This window comes from Monodon monoceros, unplaced genomic scaffold, assembly GCF_005190385.1.
Source record: "Monodon monoceros isolate NGI ecotype Baffin Bay Population unplaced genomic scaffold, NGI_Narwhal_1 Super_Scaffold_21, whole genome shotgun sequence".
Taxonomy (NCBI): Eukaryota; Metazoa; Chordata; class Mammalia; order Artiodactyla; family Monodontidae; genus Monodon; species Monodon monoceros.
Window position 1 is genome coordinate 48,889,412 of NW_021703778.1, and position 13,148 is coordinate 48,902,559.

Consider the following 13,148-nt stretch of genomic DNA (forward strand, 5'->3'; position numbering starts at 1 on the left):
CAACTACTGAGCCTGCACTCTAGAGCCCATGAGCCACAACTACTGAGCCCACGTGTCACCACTACTGAAGCCGCATGCCTAGAGCCCGTACTCCACAACAAGAGAAGCCACCGCAATGAGAAGCCCACACACCACAATGAAGAGTAGCCCCCGCTCGCCACAACTAGAGAAGCCCATGAGGAGCAACATAGTCCCAACACTACCAAAATTAAATAAATCTTAAAAAATTAAACGTAAATAGACTAATGTTCCAATCAAAAGGCAGAGATTATTAAAACTAGATTTAAAATCCAAGACCCAGTTGTATGCCGTCAACAATACACATGCTTTAAATATAAAGACATAGACTAAAAGTAAAAAGCTAGAAAGAATATATTCTGTGCAAACAGTGAGCATAAGAAGATGAAGTGGCTGTATTAAAAACAGACAAAATAGACTTCTTAACAAGAGATATTACTAGGGACAAGTGGAAGGGCACTTCATAATAACAAAATGGTCAATACATCAGGCAAATATAGCAATTATAAATTAGATGTGACTAATAACAAAGCTCCAAAATACACAAAGTAAAAACTGACAACTAAAAGAAGAGAAGAATCCACAATCATAAAAATTTTAACATACTTCCCTCATAAATTCATAGACTTAGACAAAAATATTAGTTAAGAATATAGAAGATCTGAATGACACCATCAGTCACTTTAACCTAACCAACATTTCCTAACCAAACATGAAACCTAATACCTACAAAATACACACACTCTTTCAAGTCCATATGGAGTGTCTACCAAAATAATATACAGGGCCATAAAACAACTCTCAACAGTTTTCAAAATATTAAAATTTAATAAGATAATATAGTTACAGACTATATTATCTTATTACAACAGAATTAAATTAGAAATCAACAAAAAATAAAACATCTGGAACAGCTCACAAATATCTGGAAATTTAAAACTCACTTTTAAAGGAACCACAGAAATCACAAAGTAAATTGGAAAATATTTTGAACTGAATTATAATGAAAATTGGTAAATGATAAATTAGACCACTAAAATTTAACACTTCTGCTCTTTGAAAAAATTATTAAACCAAAATGAGAATGTTTTCAAAATATATCTGATTAAGAACCAATATCTAAAACACATAAAGAATGCTCAAAGCTCAATAATAAGAAAACAAATAACGCAATAAAAGTAGGCAAAAATATTTGAGCAGACACTTACCAAAAAAGATATATGACCATAACAAAAGCACATGAAAACATGATCAATATCATTAGTAAAATGCAAATTAAAACCAAAATTAGATACCACTTCCCATCTTGCAGAATGACTAAAATTAAAAATACAACACCAAGTACCAGCAAGGATGTAGAGTGATTGGAACTCTCAAACATTGCCGGTGGCAAGGTCTATATAATTATTCCATGGAAATGCTTTTATTCTGTCTCTCCAAAAATAAGCTAATCCAGAAATAGGCAGTAAAAAATGTTTTTAATTGGCAATGTATACCTGAAAAATATATTTTATTTACTTAACTTTCTACTCATTTGATACTTTTTAATATATAAATTTTTTTATTTATTTATGTATTTTTGGCTGTGTTGGATCCTCATTGCTGCGTGCAGGCTTTCTCTAGTTGCGGCGAGCAGGGGCTACTCTTCGTTGTGGTACAAGGGCTCCTCATTGCAGTGGCTTTGTTGCGGAGCATGGGCTCTAGGCATGAGGGCTTCAGAAGTTGTGGCACGCGGGCTCAGTAGTTGTGGCGCACAGGCTTAGTCCCTCCACGGCATGTGGGATCTTCCCAGACCAGGGATCGAACCCATGTCCCTTCGTTGGCAGGCAGATTCTTAACCATTGCACCACCAGGGAAGTCCCTCATTTGATACTTTTTAAACTAACTCAGTTGTTGAGTAACTAACAGTCAATTGCCACTTAAAAAAATCAGTGCATGGATGAAAACAACAATACCTAGTAAGCAGCTTCAGAGAACTTTCCATCAAATTCGTGGAATTCGTCAGAAATGAAGAGGAGGCAGAAATCCAAGCACCTAGACTGATCTGCCTCAACTCAACACCATAATATCCTCCTTCCACTCCAAGGTTCTGGGTCTGCCTTGGGAAGAATGAGGCAGCCACATCCAGCCTCTGCTTAATTCTCACAGAACAAAGTCTGGGGTATCACTGCAACCAGGAGCAACAGCAGCAGTGGGCAAGACCAAGGTCAAGCTCCTTCTGCCCCTTAGCTGTGGTTCTCACACATCAGGTTGGAATCTGTTAACAGTTTTTGTTTCTATTAGTAGGACATCTACAGCACAAATGATTTAGCTACAGATTTAAGACAAGCTATTTGGTAGAAAATGACAACAAATGGGTCTCCTAAGAAAGAGGAATTACAAAAATACTTCCATTTCAAGTATTCTCCAGATCCTTGGTCTATCTAAATAATGACTAAAGAATACAGCCACCCCAAAAAGTGAAACAGTACATCAAAACAAAGGACAAAGGGCTTTCATGACCCAAGAAGCTGAAAGACACAGGTGCTTCAGCCTCTATGACTGACCTTGACAAATAATTAATTACATGACTTGCTTGCGTGGGAAACTGGTCATCTCACACCACACCGAGGGAAAAAATTGAAACGCAGATTTACTCCATCCTGGACAGGTGGAACACATACACAATGTGAACACAGCTCAAAACCATAATCATAGCCTTTTTATCCCCAGAGAAAAACACTCAACTCAAGACAACAGCATATCTATGGTGGTGTACCGGGAAATTTTATTTTTGCTAAAATTCAGAACTTTGTAAGAATTAAATGATGGGGCTTGGACCAGTTGGGTCAGAGATGTTGACAGCCTTTCAAAATCAAAGAAACTATTAAAGAAAGCATCATTAAAGAAGAGACTGATCTCTTAGACAAAGTAGTACAAGTTCCACACTCCCTGCTCATCACAGCCCCTAAAAATAAGTCCCAGGATTTTACCCTAACCTCGTTATCGCGCCGACCTCCCTCTCTTCTGAGGTAATGTCTATAAATCTTGGCATCCAGTGTGCCTTTGCACCACATGTCAGCTATTAGCAATGGCATTTTTCCTGACAGCTAATTGGTAACATTAAAGAAAAGAAATGAAAAGCATTGAGCTTGCAAAGTCATTTTACAACCATTAACAGCAACAAGTATTTTACGGGGGACATGGCACTGCCTGGGAATCCAAGGACCATGATGAATATTCACTCTGCCAGTAAAACGAGAAATGTGGTGAAAATGAAATCCATACCTTCGGCTTATTTACATGACAGCTGAATTAGTGATACTTCTCGTGCCAGAAGATTCTCTCCAAGTAACGTTTGGGCTCAAGGAGTCCTCCAAGGCAGGCAGACACCCAGAAGCCTCCCCCGCAGAGCCTGAAGTGGCAGTGACCCCACACGGCCGCGTGGCCCTTACCTTTCCTTTTGGTTGTGTAAAATCCAACAGCTGCTCCGTCTCTCCACAGAATTTTAGCCTCCTCCTTCACAGAGTGAGGTAAAAAAAACATGTCATCATCATCCAAATTCCTCTCCAGTCTTCCAAAAATAACGACGTTTAGAATAAAAAGCACAATCCTTTCCCCAAATGACTGAACCTTTGAAGGAAAAACAAAAAGAACATCTAAGTGAGACAAGAGGGGAAAATCAGACACAATAAATTCTATGCTTGGAATCAACCCACACCCCGGGGCCAGGTGTGGGCTCCCCCACCATACAGTTCTTCTCATGCTCAAGATCCAAAATGCGGATCATAGTTTCTCACGGAGGTTTTCCCACCCCTGACCTTTCACATGCACTGGCCTCCAGGAGCGAGGAGCATGGCCAGAGGGGCCTCCTGGGTCTCCAGGACCACAGACATGGAATGTGAAGAGACAGAGAACAATCAGTCACATGCCAGTGAAACAGGAGGTTACATAGAGGCAAGCAATTTCAGCAGAAACCCTGGATGTGTCCAGAGATAAACCCAGTCTGCCATTTTTAACAACAGCCCCAGAATTCTGACCCTCAGAAGGAGGGTAAATAATTGGGGATAATTATTGGTGTCCAGTTGCTACACCAAGAGCAACTGAGTTTCAATGGCTTGTGACAGATTTTGAGCACATACTAGAGTCCCAACCCCAGAGAGTTACTGGGACTCAAGGCCTAGCCCATCCTAAGGCTACAAAATGGAACTGTCTCTCACCCATTGCAATGTCATGACAATTGAGGAAACTGTATTGTGGTCAAGGTCAGGCCCACAAAAGAGCTTGACCATTAACAAGTCAAAATGATTTCCTGCTCCTGCCTGTTCATATTCTCTGCATTTGTATAGCCCACGGATGGCACAGGTGTGGCATAAATGAAGGCCTCCCACTCCTGCACCCACAGCAGACGTAACTAATCAATCCCCACTCTATGTGGCTGAGCCTGGATATGGTCTCAGGATCCTCCTAAATGCAGTCTCCCGGACAACTACAAGCAACCGCTAAAATGTGGCACTTGAGATGAAACCAATCAGCTAGTGACAAAGTGATGGTATTGTTTTATTAGCTTTTATTTCAACAACATTGCTGTGTGACAGCCTAAGGGTGTGGGTGTTTGTCGCCCCATCCTATGCAGCGCCGTGAAATCAGCAAGAGTATTACCTGGGCTGAGATTGCCCCCCACCTGCTACCATTCGATTCTCACCACCCGCCAGAGAGGTCCTGGTTTATAGGTGAGGAAATTGAAGCTCAAAGAGGCTAAGATTACATGTACTGATTTCCCTGCCTTATTCTGAAGAGGCCTTAAGACAGCTGGACAAGGGCTCTGTCAAAGGCAGGCAGGTTTACAGCACCAGACCAGGACTTCTGAGTCCCAGGCCAGGGTACCTGCTACAGCCCAGCCAGTGGCTCCCTTCTGCACTTTCATCCATTAGAGCGTTGGGAAAGGGAAGTTTGAAATAAATATGAATGTTTGGTTTTGTATTTAATACTGGACCCTTAAATGTTTATTATCATCACCATCATCATTGTGGTCATGGCTTCTTGGCCTAGATTTGCTGGGAGATCTTCAGCAACTCACAACGCCTTTCAGTTTCAGTTTCCTCCACTAATCAAGGGAGAAGACTGCCTAAGTGGTCTCTCAGACATTTGTATGTTTTTCAAATGCTCCAATAATAAAAATAAGTTAGCTTGCAGCCCTCTAGCAAATGGCACAAAGTGTTTAGTGCCAATAAACTTATTAATTGGCCCAGAATGCAAAACGTTTCACCTTCATCTGGAGCCAAATCTTAGATGAGAAAAAGATTTGCAAAAGCCACACCAGCTTAACTCTGAGAAGCCACCTCAATTTTGTATCTCAGACAGTAGCAGCCAAATCAAGTTCAGACTTTAAGAATAACTAGTTCATCACAAAACCCAAGGGGTGTAATGTGGGAGGCTATATTTTTCAACTTATAAAACCAAAAAGTTCAGAGGAAAGCCAGAAGAGAAAAACAGATTGCATCTGGCAGAAGGGAAATATCCAATCAAAAACTGGCAGGAGAAAAAAGGAGAAAAAGAAAATGCACTTAATTTGTCCAATTTCATTACAGGGGGAAAAAAATGTGTGACATGTGATTCTGACTTAGAAATGTTTCTCAAAACACAAAACTAAGAACCAGTTCTAATCCCTCAATTAGGACCACTAATTATGTTCATAGAAAGAACACTAAGAAAGTTGGTTTTTTGTTTGGTTTGGTTTGGTTTGGTAATTTGTAAAGAAGAGCTGGCTAAGAAACAGAATGTAATTAAAAGAAAAAAAAGTCAAGACACCAAGTTCTGTAAATGGAGCGGGAAACTATCCCTACATACAGCTGGGGCAGACAGATCTTTACAACCTGCTTCATTAAGTGGAATTAACATCCAAGTATCTCTCTGTTCACAACATAAGCCACATTTTCAGAAAATGTGAGGGTTTTCCTCACCTAAATTTAGAAGGATTGATACACAAGGGAAGTGACCACTCTTGTTCTGAAAAATATATATATATTTAAAAAGCAAATCAAACTCTTCCTGGGATTCAGAACACCCAACCGCTCATACCACCTGCTTCAGGCACAGACAATGACACACACAGGCAGATGTGTGTGTGTGTATGCCAGGCAGCACCCATTTGCTGAAGCTCCAGCCATCGTTAACTTAGTGGAAGAAAACCCTTTTCAAAATAATATCTATCGGGCTTCCCTGGTGGTGCAGTGGTTAACAATCCGCCTGCCAATGCAGGGGACACAGGTTCGAGCCCTGGTCCGGGAAGATCCCACATGCTGTGGAGCAACTAAGCCTATGCGCCACAACTAGTGAACCTGTGCACTAGAGCCTGCGAGCCACAACTACTGAGACCACGTGCTACAACCACTGCAGCCTGCGTGCCTAGAGCCCATGCTCCGCAACAGGAGAAGCCACCACAATGAGAAGCCCTCGCACCGCAATGAAGAGTAGCCCCTGCTCGCCGCAGCTAGAGAAAGCCCACGCGCAGCAACGAAGACCCAACGCAGCGTAAAATAAAATAAAATTAATAATAATAATAATGTCTATCAAGTCAATTAAAACCAGACCTGAAAACATCCTGCAATTTGTGACAACATGGATGGAAGTTGAGGGCATTATACTGAGTGAAATAAGGGGAAAGACAAACATTGCATGATCTCATACATGTAACATGAAAGAGCCAAACTCATAGCAACAGAGACTAGAGTGGTGGTTGCCAGGAGCTGGCGGTGGGGGAGAGGGAAAGATGGTCAGAAGGTTCAAACTTCCAGTTATAAGATGAACAAGTTCTGGGGATCTAATATACAGCATAGTAATTGTAGCTAATGATACTGTATTACATACTTGAAAGTTGCTAAGAGAGGAGGTCTTAAATGTTCTCACCACAAAAAAGAAATGGCAATTATGTGATGTGATGCAGGTGTTAACTAACACTGGTGGTAATCATTTTGCAGTGTATCAAATCAACGCATTGTGCACCTTAAACTTACACAGTGTTGTATGTCAATTATATCTCAACAAAGCTGGGGGGAAAACAGACTTGAAAAAGACAACCCATAGACTGGGGAGAAATATTTGTTAATCGTATATGCAATAAGAACTTGCATCTAGAATATAGAAAAACTCTTACAACTCAACAGGAAAAAGTCAATCCAATTAAAAAGTGGGCCAAGGGGGCTTCCCTGGTGGCACACTGGTTAAGAATCCACCTGCCAATGCAGGGGACACGGGTTCAAGCCCCGGTCCGGGAAGATCCCACATGCCATGGAGCAACTAAGCCCGTGCGCCACAACTGCTGAGGCTGCACTCTAGAGCCCATGTGCCACAACTACTGAAGCCCACGTGCCTAGAGCCCGTGCCCTGCAATGAGAAGCCCGCACACTGCAACAAAGAGTAAACTCTCCACAACTAGAGAAAGCCCGCGCACAGCAACAAAGACCCAACACAGCCAAAAATAAATAAAACAAATAAATTTTTTAAAAAGTGGGCCAAGGATTTTAATAGATATTTTCCCCAAAAGGACATATGAATGGCCAATAAGTATGTGAAAAGATATTGAACATCCTTAGCCACAAGGAACCCTCACCCTTGTCATCCTAGGTCTCTATAAAGCCACGGTGCTTCAAAGACCACCAGGCCTGCTGTCAGAGAGACTAGCATTTGTGTCCAGTTAAATCACTTACAAGCTGTGTGGCTCAGCTTCAATTTCTTTGTCTGCAAAACAAATACCTTAAAGATTCTGAAGTCAGATAATCCCTGTGAAAAGTCTGGGTAATACACAGGCTAGCATCTAACATAGTATCTACCTCATAGTAAGTACCAATAAACACTACTGGAATGCAATAAATAGAACCTCCCTGCACCTTAGAGAGATGATGTGGATTAAAGTTTCAAAATTAAGATGTGAGAGGCCACTCAGGAAGGTAAGAGAGATTTACCAATAGCCAGGTATCTGTTGCATATAGCCATTTACTACTAGTTTCCTTGCTGGCAGGGTGCTGTAGATTGAACTGTGTCCCCCCAAGAGATGTTCAAGTCCTAACCCCCAGCACCTGTGAACGTGATTTATTTGGAAATAGAGTCTTTGCAGATGATCACGTCAAGGTGAGGTCATTCGGGTGGGCCCTAATCCAACGTGACTGCTGTCCCCATGGAAGAGGGGAATTTGGACAAAGATAGACAGACAAAAGGGAAAAGGATGGGAAGACACAGGGAGAATGCCATTGATAAGCCAAGGAAAGCTGAGGCCACCATAAGTTAGGAGAGAGGCCTGCAACAGATTCTCCCTCACAGCTCTCGGAAGAAACCAACCCTGCCAACACCTTGATTTTGGACTTCTAGCCTCTGGGACTGGGAAATGATACACTTCTGTTGTTTAAACCACCCAGTTTGTTGGCACTTTGTTACAGCAGTGCTAGAAAATGAATCCACAGGGGTAGACTGCTTTAAATTATTAACATGATAATAAGTACACTGACCTTTAAAACCTGTTTTGCAATGTCCACTTAAATTTGCAATACCTCACCTTTATCAGACCTTCTCTTGCAGGATCAGAGGTTCTTAGTACATCTTCAGTGGTCCACCAGGACTCCTTCATGTAAACAGCCACAACTAAAGAGGAAGCCAAGAGAAAACAATGATGTACACATGGCCAACTGGCCACCAAAGGGGCAGTTTTAGCAACATGCAGCCACTGTGAAGGTGCAAAGGAAAGTTATGTGCAGCAAAAGCAGGCGATGTTTCTAGAGCTGAGTTGTCTGAGAGCACTGACCAGGACAGAGTGACCACTGTCACCTGAAAGGACTTCACAGGTGTCTGCAGAGATGGCCTGTTGTTGACCCCAACACAGGATGTACCCCAATGCTACTGGGCGCAAGAGGCTACACACCAATATTGACAAATTCAATGGGTGAGAATTATATTTTTTTTCAAAGTCCAACTATGTGACACAACTTGGAACTCCGCAAATTTAGTCAAACCCAACATTACCTAAGGGCATGGAACAAACCATCTTCTTATCACCCTCGGTGCTGGGTTTGACGCTGGCTTCTTTTACATGCTTTTCTTTCATTCTCACGATGAAATTGTCATCTGCATTTTTCTGAGGACGCTAACATTCTGAGAGGGGAAGGCAAACAGCTAGGAGGGCTGAGGTCGGGTCCAACCCTCAGCCACTGGACTCCAAGTTCAGTGCTCTTTCCAAGAGGCCAGAGATGGGTCAGCTGTTGATGAGGAATAATCATGCAGGGGTGGTGGTGGGGCTTTGGATAAGAAGACTCTGGGGCTGGGACCTGCAAGAGAGGAAGGGTAGAGACATCTCTCCTACCCCGCACATGCCCCGCCCTTGTCTAGACAGTCACTGAGGCCTGTTGATTCCACCCACTCTGAGTTTAGACATGGGTCCTGCTGCTTAGTAGAGGTGATCCTGGAACACTCTCAACCTCACTAAGTCCCTCATCAGAGCTGCCCAAACTGATCACCCAAGGTGGCTAACAAATTCCAATGAGGATCAGGTGTGAAACACCCAACACAGGGCCAGGCAGGTAGGATGCCCTCAGCACCTGCTAATGAATGCGTCAGTTCTCCCCTGCTCATGCTGCAGTTGCCAGGTCCCATCATTCCACCTGCTGCCCCAGGACAGGATCCACTCCCTCCCCAACCCTGAATGCTACTGGTCCATCTCTCCAGGTAACTGAGAACACTCCACCTGGTCCCCTGTCCCCCCAGTCTCCCCTGCCAATCTATCCCTCCTGAGGGGCCACTCCAAATGCAAATGCAATCATGGCCTCTGCCTCTTGTCTCTCCTTTCCTTGCTTAAAAATTACATTTTAAAACACTAAAGTCACTTTGGTTATTTTCTGGTATCTTTTTTTTTTTTTTTAAGATTGTTTTCAAGAGAAGTTTTAGGTTCATGGCAAAACTGAGAGGAAGGTACAGAGATTTCCCATATTCCCCCTCCCCCACACACACATCCCCCCCTATCATCATCCCCCATCAGAGTGGTACATTTGTTACAACTGATGGACCTACACTGATACATCATATCACCCAAAGTTCTACATTACATTAAGGTTCACTCTATGGGTTTGAACAAATGTATCATCACATGTATCCATCACTATGATATCATACAGAGTATTTTCATTGCCCTAAAAACTCTCTGTGCTCTGCCTGTTCATCCCTCCTCACCACCCCTTACCCCTGGCAACCACTGATCTTTTTTCTGTCTCCACAGTTTTGCCTTTTCCAGAATGTCATATAATTGGAGTCATCAGATTAGCTTCTTTCCCCTAGTGAAATGCATTGAAGGTTACTCTATGTCTTTTCATGGCTTGATAGCTCAAAATTCTTCTCAGCACCGTATTTGGTGCTAAAATATTCCATTGTCTGAAGGTACCATAGTTTAGTTCTCCTCCACTATCTTTTTATACCCCTTTAATTGCCATTTTTATACCTGTTTCTCAAGCCAGGTATCTGAGCCCAAGGGGTCCAAAAGCCACAGATAAAAAGATACATCTTCCCAGTCAAATCTTTTTGGCTGAAGAGTTGAAGGAAAATAACACAGAGTAGAAAACAAAAGTCCCTTGAACATTTAATATAAGGCTCAAGACTTTAAAACAAATTTTGTGGGGCAATCAAGTTAAGCTGCCACCACCTTCTTCCCTATTCCTCTCTGCTCTTTGAGGAACTTTCGTAGAAAACCCTGTGAAGACCAGGTGATGACATTAGCTATTGTCAAGCACTAACTCTGCACAGTCCCTCCCTCCTCTCCAAAGACCAATAGCATCTAATCCACTGTCAGTTTCATACCATTGGTGAATTTTATCTTCTCCAACAATAGTTCCAAAATTGATACAGCCGACTGAGAGAGAAGTGCCAATTAAATGCCTGACATCTGCCTTCACTTATTCAACTAAATTCATGTTCCAAATGGCATCTACTAGAACTTGCAAGAGGCTTATAAAACCATAAGGATTACTTCCCTGCTTAACAAGGTGAATCAATAAAAGATGTTCAATTTACTAATACACTGTATTACTGTAATACAGATGTTCAATTTACTAAGACAGTTTCAAACAGGAAATGTGTTATGATTTGGTGTTTGTGTGGTGCCTTGCAAGTTACACGGTGCACTGCAGAGCATTAATTAGCCACACAAGTTGTCACAAAATAGACTGAATTTTTTTCAAAACTAATATTAAGCTGTTAAGTGTACATAACAATGAAGGTGAAGTCTGATCAAATGTAATAGGCTTAAAATGAATTGTCCTCAAACACAACTCTTGAAAAAGAGTCAGCCTTCCAAAGAATAGCAGCTTTTGATCAGAAAAGCCTGCTACCTAGTCAAGAGGAATGGGGGCCAGAGTCCTCGGAGAGAGGCTGTTTCCAGCTCAGCAAGGACAAAAGATGGACCTGGGGGACTGGCAGGCATTGCAGAGCCAGCCTTGGGGCACCGCTTTTGAGACCCTGGAGCCAGCAGGTTCCAAGAGTTAGAAAGTGGAAACTGGGGCCTTCCCTGGTGGTCCAGTGGTAAAGAATCCGCCTTCCAATGCAGGGGACGCAGGTTCGATCCATGGTCGGGGAACTAAGATTCCCACATGCAGCAGGGCAACTAAGCCCACGCACCACAACTACGGTGCTCGCATGCCTCAACTAGAGAGCCTGCGTGCCGCAAACTACAGAGCCCATGCACCTTGGAGCCCGCGTGCCACAACAAGAGAAAGAAAATCCCACACACCACAACTAGAGAGAAGCGCGTGGTCCACAACGAAAGATCCCACGTGCCGCAATGAAGATCCCATGTGCTGCAACTAAGACAGCCTAAATAAATAAAAAAATAAAATGAAATGAAATGAAACTGGAAACCACACATCCATACTTTTAAAAGAAAAATACAATCCTGATCAGTACCCTCTGGCTCTCTACCATCTAGGACCTGGGAGACTGGACCCCTGCAAAAGGCTGAGCAGTGGTGACAGCAGTCGATGGGGCATTGTGGGTCACAGGCCAGCCTTGCTTCACTGATTTAATTCCCCTCTCCCCTTGAGTGACATGTAACCACAAAGAAGATGCCAGTAATGGATTTTATTCCATAACACCCCAAGGTCTTCCAAACATGTTAAGACAGTGAGGTCCCTAAGGCTGACTCCCAGTGGCCTGGTTTCATCAAGGCTCAGCAGGATGAACTGAATTCAACTACCTGGGGCTGAGTTCCCGAATGCGCAAATGGCCCTGTCCCAGGTCTCCAGAGGCTGATGAGTAAGTCTCCATCCTTGCCCCTGGGAGTTGGTAGCCTGCAGAGAAGAGAGAGCTAGACAAGCTGATGTGATATAGGGCAGGACATGATAGGTGCTAGAATCGAGCTGGGAGCCACAGAGTCCAGAGGACCCAGAGGAGGGGGTCAGTTCTGCTGAGGGGTTTGGGAAAGCATCCCTGGGGAATCTGCCAGCTCGGGCTCTGGATCACTGTGTAAGGCTTCAAAACAGGCAGAGATGACATGCGAGGGCAGAGTAACCCATGAGCAGAGGCACAGAGCCCTACAAGTCCAAGGCCACACTGAGGGCACCCCAAGCATTGGGGGTAGCTGGGCAAGGCTTAAACAAGGGAGAGGCAGAGCTGCAAACATCGATTATAGCAAGGTTGCAGGATACACAGCTAATATGCAAAAGCCCACCACTTCCCTGTATGCCAGCAATGAACAGGTAGAATTTGAAATTAAAAACAATACCATTTACATTAGCACCCCTCAAAAATGAGATACTTAGGCTTATACAAAATGAAATACTTAGATTTATGCAATCTAACAAAAATATGTGTAAGAGCTATACAAGGAAAATTACAAAACTCTGATTAACAAAATCAAATAAAAACTAAAGAGATATTCTATGTTCTCGAATAGGAAACCTGGATATTATCAAGATGTCAGTTCTTCCCAACTTGACCTATAGGTTCAATGCAATTCCAATCAAAATCCCAAGAAGTTATTTTGTGGATTTCACCAAAATGATTCTAAAGTTTACATAGAGAGGCCAAAGACAACACTGAAGGAGAACAAACTTGGAGGACTGACACTACTCAACTTCAAGACTTACTATAAAGCTACAGTAACCCAGACAGTGTGGTAT

General features: G+C 42.8%; 1 protein-coding gene across 13 annotated transcripts in view; it reads right to left on the reverse strand.

Annotated features, from left to right (window-relative positions):
- FAM169B (family with sequence similarity 169 member B) overlaps positions 1-13,148 on the reverse strand; it is a 98,010-nt gene that overhangs the window by 44,890 nt on the left and 39,972 nt on the right. For 9 of the 13 annotated variants that reach the window (XM_029236663.1, XM_029236664.1, XM_029236672.1 and 6 more), the window contains 2 exons: positions 8,549-8,634; positions 3,453-3,630 (listed from right to left, as the gene is read on the reverse strand). In XM_029236663.1, coding sequence (XP_029092496.1) covers positions 3,453-3,630; positions 8,549-8,634 — 264 coding nt within the window. Of the gene's footprint in view, positions 1-3,452; positions 3,631-8,548; positions 8,635-9,012; positions 9,315-13,148 lie in introns of all 13 variants that reach the window. The other 4 variants (XM_029236669.1, XM_029236667.1, XM_029236666.1 and 1 more) reach the window with 1 other exon arrangement.